The following is a 6,627-nucleotide window of genomic DNA, read 5'->3' on the forward strand; positions in this document are numbered from 1 at the left end:
ATATATATATATATATATAAATATATATATATATATATATATATATGAACTATATATATATATATATATATATATATAAACAAATATGATTTTTGTCATAATCATGCAGTCCTAGTGCCTACTACTAATTATGCTATTGTAAAACCACAACAAAGTGTGTGAAGTACCTATGATGATTCTGGAAAATGAAAGCTCCTGTCCATTGTCCTGCTGGTACACCATGGATACAAATGCTCGGTTAGCTGCAGGTTTACCGACTGGAGCTCCATGAATCAAATCTTTCAATGTCTTCACACGCAAGTTACTGGTCTTCTCTGCCAGAACAAAGCTGATAGCATCCATGAGATTTGATTTGCCTAAGAATAAAAAGTTTGCATTAGATAAACATCAAAAAAAAAAAAAAAACATTTAAATAAAAAAAGCTCAGAATGCAAAATATAACACCATTACAGACAGATGCAATCCAGCACAGAACAAATTTTTAAAAAACACTGTAGAAACAAAAATTTATCTTGACTCCACACTGACAGTCCTTGACTTTGAATATTCTCAAATCATGCTGGAGAATGATCAAGAAATTTGAAGCAAATAAGATCATTGTTTTTAACATTGTGATTGGCTGCTATTATGGGGTGTTACGATACACAAAGTCATGGTTCAGTATGCTTTTGGTACAACAGGGGGAGCAAAATAAGTAGGTGTACTTTCACTGCATCAGCCATAAAGTGTGAAATCTACAAACCAATCGATCGCCAAGCAAACAGCTAACACACACACTGCCCCTAAACACCTGTATTCTGGCATTTAAGGAAATGTAAACAAGTCTTTTCTTCCTCCTTGGTCACATAACGGAAGTCCCGCAAAGTACCACAGCTGGACCAAACACTCATTACTGCGCAAATACAGAACAAGGGGATGACAATAACAACAACTGACAAATAATCAATGTGAGTAAATTACTCGCATATGCAACTTCAAATATGTCATTAGCAATTGGTTAATACATTGTTAGTTTTTGCTAAGGATAAGTTTAGAACACATATTTTCACTTGCCTATGCTTGAAGACTCTGACTGACCGTCTTTATAGTTTAATGTTTCATTAATATCTTATCAGTACTGTTGTTGTTGTTTATTTCTTTACAGGAGCACTGAATAACCCAAAATTACCACCAGTACCACCTCCATCCCCAATATGTCAATATACAGTCATACATTTTAATTCATACATGGTTACCAGGTTTTCTGTCTGATAAACCCCGATAAAAAGTCCCAACGATTAGCATTTATATTTCAATTATCATTAAAACAGTATTTGATTACCACAATTTGAAAAACCCACGGTAAATCCTGCTTGGAGTATCACAGCGTTAAAAAACATACAAAAACAATTAAAAACAGCATTAATAATGGTCTTTACAAAAGTTACTAACACAGATTTGAGGCTTGTTAAAAACAAATTTGCTAAAGTTAGTAAGAGTCTCTCACAGGCTGATGGGCTGAGAGAAATGTCATGTGTATATATATATATATATATATATATATATATATATATATATATATATATATATATATATATATATATATATAGTGTGTGTGTGTGTGTGTGTTAGTGCTGTGTTCAAAATATCGATACGCCGATGTATCGTCACAGAGATTTGACGATACGAGTATCGATACAGCTGGCCCTGTATCGATATTGTAGCACCTATGCAGCAGTGGAAATTTGTTTAAAATTTTACAACGTTTAAAATGAGTAGAAAAGTGCAAGGTTTCTAAAGAAGAATGAATGGAGCATATATAGGCTACAACAAGGTTTAATCTGGCCGCAGAGGAACACAACTGGGTTGCCTGATATAAAGAGATGTAATCCCCAAAACAGAGCTTCACACTTGCGCAATACAGAAATATCTGCTAAGTGTGCTACTTATCTTTGTCAACCTGGCAACCATGTGCACACGCTCTCTCTCCACTGTGGATAAACGCGCTTGCTTTCTGAAAACACCGGTTAGCTTGCAGTTTAGCGATCTCCACTTCAATATTCTATTCTCAGAAAAGTGTGATTCATCTCTCTGTGTCATGACACAGAGAGAGCTGCGCGGAAAGTTACAAAAAATGTTGTGCCCATCGCCACGCGAAACGACGTCGCGCACACTCAAAGCGAACCTGCGGACACATCGAGTATAAATCAGCCTTGAGCATGTGTGCGTTAGATACAGTGAAGACAGCGTGTTAGTTTAGAACTCTTCTAATTTTTTTTTTTTATTGTAGAGAGAGTGTTAATTTATGCAATGATAACCTATCAGCAATGTAAATTATTTTTTAAATATATTAGAATGAGTACATTACAATATAAATTTATTAGAACAAGTACATTATTATTTATGGGCTTAAAAACAAGATGCAAAAAATCTGAATATTGTACCTGGTGCGGGGTGCACAATGTAAACATGAAACATATGCCATTACCTATATTGTACTGTGGTACAGTTCTGGAGGCCCTTCATAATGCAGAGGTCAACTGCCTGCTCTGCCAATAGTTAGAAATGGCACTATAGTAAGCAGTGTTTAATAAACAGCTGTTTTTCTAAATTCTGCTGAGGTGAAATTCAATGCAGTCATGTATCGTGATACGCATTGTATCATGGCCTCTGTATCGTGATACATATCGTATCGTGACTTTGCTGGTGATGCACAGCCCTACCGTCCATAGCGGCAAGCCTATTCTGTACCCAATATTAAAAAAAATTTACAAATGCAATGAAAATATTGATATCGTTACTCGGTATCGGCAAGTACCAAAAATAAAAGTATCGTATCGGGTGAGTACTGGAAAAAGTGGTATCGGTGCATCCCTAAAAATCATAATAAACTGTAATATCGAATCGCAATAGTTATATAATCGCAATACTCAATTATCGCAATATATATTTAACCAGCACACAAGTATCGGGATAGTATTGAATTGGCAGATTACCGTATCGCCCCAGCCCTACTGTTCACCATGATGGATCTGAACTACAATCTGTCGCTATAGGCCGATAATCGCTTTGGGATGATTGATCCGTGGTCTCTAAAAAGGCCAATCCAGCATCTTCTGCATATTTGAACCCTTTCCAGCAGTGACTGTATGATTTTGAGATCCATCTTTTCACACTGAGGACAATTGAGGGACTCAAACACTATTATTAAAAAAGGTTCAAACATTAACTGATGCTCCAGAAGGAAACGCAATGCATTAAGAGACTTTTGAACAGGATGATGTCATCCACATTTTTCTTATTTTGTAGAAATATATATTTTATCATTTAGTACTGCCCTTCGAAAGCAAAATAAGATACCTGCATGTTTCTCAGAAGACAAATTAAGTACAATTTACCTTGATCTTCAAATTCAAAAAGTTTTCACCCCCCGGCTGTTAATGCATCGTGTTTCCTTCTGGAACATCAGTGAATGTTTTAACCTTTTTTAATAGTTGTGTATGAGTCCCTCAATTGTCCACAGTGTGAAAATATGGATTTCAAAATCATACAGTCACTGTGGACAGGGTTCAATTATGCAGAAGATGCTGGAAAACTGAAGATTCCGCAGATGGCTGCGGATTTTTCTGAAGAAAAGTGCTCAGTTTAACTGTTCAGAACAAACAAGGGACTCCCCTTTAATTTAAAATTAGTTTGAAATGCATTGATAAAGCAGTCTGCCATCTCTTCCTCACTAGGCATGGGCTGATTACCGGTTTCAAGCTATACCGCGATTTGAAAATTTCACTGTTTCAAAACCGTTAATATTTTCCGTTAATACACGTGTGTGTATGACAGCCGAACTTAAGGAGCTTCCTCTGGAACTTATGCGGTCGGCAACCGGCCGAAATATGAAGACTGTAAACGCCCGTTAACAGAGGCCAGAGACGCTGAAGACGGACACACAGAGAAAAATACTGTAGCAGGTAGATCACTCACTGTTCATGATGCACAAACTATTGGAAGAAAATGTGGTATTTTCTTTTAATCTGGTCTCTGTATAGTTCACATTAAAGCAGTGTTTCAGCGCAGTGCTGCGGTGTTTACAGCGGTAACCAAGGAAACGCTGTATCTGGTGTTCCATGAGCGCCTACTGCTGTCAGAGAGTGGATCTGCGTCTCATTCAAAGCTTCTGCTGTTTGTTTCGTTCAGGCATGTAGTATAATTTCACAAAGTTAGTCAGAACAGAACATTCTTTTTTTGCTTCAAATTGGGTTATTAAATCAAATTATGTATATTAAATTATATAACTAAATGATATGAAATGATACAAATGATATGTATATGAATTATATAACTAAAATTAAATAACTGTAATTACAGATTTAGGTTAAATAAAATTGTCAGTCTTTATTTTTCTTCTTTTTAGGAAACAAATCAAAGAAAAAAATAAACATTCTACTGTTTTTAATATTCTGTATGTTGCTCAAAAACAAAATATATTGTGTTCAGCGGAATTTTTTTTATTACCCAGTCATTTACAAATAACACATTTTAGAGCTGTAACGACAATACCGTGATACCGTTGAAACCGTGATATTTTTGCTTAAAGTTATCAATCTCATACTGGCCCATGCCTAGCAGTGACTGGAAACTTTTTTCAAAAACGCTGGCAGGGAAAATGCTAATGCACTACTATTGACTTGTGCGAAAAAGGGTTAATGCGAATAATGGGAGATGGAAACATTTTGCGAATAAATTCCTCCATGCGCATCAAAAAAGTCACATGCACTATGTGACAGCATAACCTGACTAACTTAGCTTATTCGCAAATGTTTTATGCGATATTCCAATTATGCGCATAAGTTAAATTCGCAAATTTGGATGGAAACCCGGCTAGTGACACACACGCATGCAAAAGCACATACACATCATTCGCACACAGAGATCAGAAATTGCACAGTGCACACACGGAAACATTCAGGACCACAGAACTTTCGTTAACTCTTCCACACGACTTTTATTAATAAAACAGCTTTGATATTAAATTGCTACATTATATTTCTCAGCAACTAGCGAGTAAAATTGCTTTTTGAAGTGACTAAACTCACAGCTTTACTGTTTGCAAATTGAGATGGACAGACGCAATTCACGCAACTTTAATCCCTATACCTCTCTCTATAATTAATTCAAATCAATGCTATAATTCATGCATTCAAATAAATGTGATCTTACCACACTACTTCATCTCTGTGTCTAGGGATGTAATGGTATGAACATTTCTTATCACGATTGTAGTGACCAAAATTATCACGGTTACCTTCAAAGGTACATTCATATAATTAATTCATTCAAATATTCATTTGTATAATTCCCTTAGCACTCTTTTAAAACCTCCCAGCTTTTCCGCCCTGTTTTCACTCAAAACGAAACTAATCTGCTGCTGTGCGCACGTGAGACTGTTACTGAAAACTGTGCTTTATGCTGGACAGTATTTATTTATCGTGAGTTGTTCAAATCGCGGTAATCTAATACAGTTTTAATGATAATTAAAATATAGGGCTGCACGATAAATCGCATGCTATATTTAACGCGCATCTTGTCAGAAAGCCGGTTCTGTAATCAGCGGTAAATCTCCATCACCTGCGGGGCTTTGACATTGAGCAGCATTAACTACACAGAGCCGTTGTTCACTGACGAGCTGCGCCAAAAAACGTGCAAATATGAATGTGGTTTTGCGCAGCTCTCAGTGAACAACGGCTCTGTGTATTTAATGCTGCTCAATGTGAAAGCCCGCAGGTGATGGGAGATTTACCGCTGATTACAGAACCGGCTTTCTGACAAGATGCGCGTTAAATATCGCATGCGATTTATCGTGTAGCCCTATTAAAATATGAAATAATACTAACTGTCTGGAATTCTATCACGATTTATCATCCATCCGGTAATCGTTACATCCCTATCGGTGTCTGATTTAAAGCAGGCAGAATGCTAGATCTCAGCTGTGCGTCAGGTGGGTCTTTGCTTCCATGTCATGCATTAAAATTAGTGATCGACCGATATTGATATTTTATAACCGATACCAATTATTTGCATATTTATGTGCCCGATAACCGATATGCAGAACCGATATTTATTTATGATTATAAAGTAAATAAATGACTGAGTAAAGTAAGTCCATGCTTCACTTTGGTTTTTCCTCCTTTCAGTCATCTTTTTAAAAAAAAAAATTTTTTAAGTGTTGAAAATTAGCAGTCTTTCATGTTAAATTTAATCTTCATATTACAACAATAAAAAAAACATTTTATATAAAGCATCAGCAGCAACACTAATATTAACAATAAGCAAAATAAATGTAGACGGTCTAATGTTTTCAAATGGAGAAAATAAATAAAGGAAAGGATTCATATCAACTTCATTTTAAACTACAGTTTTAGTAGGTTTATAAGCTGTTTAATAGGCTAAAGATTGAAGAATAATTCACTGGATAATGTTAATTCACTGAATAATATTCTCTGGAATATAGAAATATAACAAACACAAGATCGTATTTTATTGCATTTCTCAACTGGCATGTTAGATCAGAATTACTAATAATGTTTTTGTCGTTCTAGATTATGAAATGCCTGCTGACAGCACAGTTTATCTATGCATTTACACAGAACTATA

General features: G+C 35.6%; 1 protein-coding gene across 1 annotated transcript in view; it reads right to left on the reverse strand.

Moving 5' to 3' along the window:
* The window catches only part of LOC107572070 (structural maintenance of chromosomes protein 1A), a 96,407-nt gene that overhangs the window by 77,374 nt on the left and 12,406 nt on the right, over nucleotides 1-6,627 (reverse strand). Inside the window, exon 2 of the mRNA XM_016258473.1 lies at nucleotides 168-356. Within this exon, the coding sequence (XP_016113959.1) occupies nucleotides 168-356 (189 nt within the window). The remainder of the gene's footprint in view (nucleotides 1-167; nucleotides 357-6,627) is intronic.

Source organism: Sinocyclocheilus grahami, unplaced genomic scaffold (assembly GCF_001515645.1).
Source record: "Sinocyclocheilus grahami isolate Dianchi unplaced genomic scaffold, SAMN03320097.WGS_v1.1 scaffold1690.1, whole genome shotgun sequence".
NCBI lineage: Eukaryota > Metazoa > Chordata > Actinopteri > Cypriniformes > Cyprinidae > Sinocyclocheilus > Sinocyclocheilus grahami.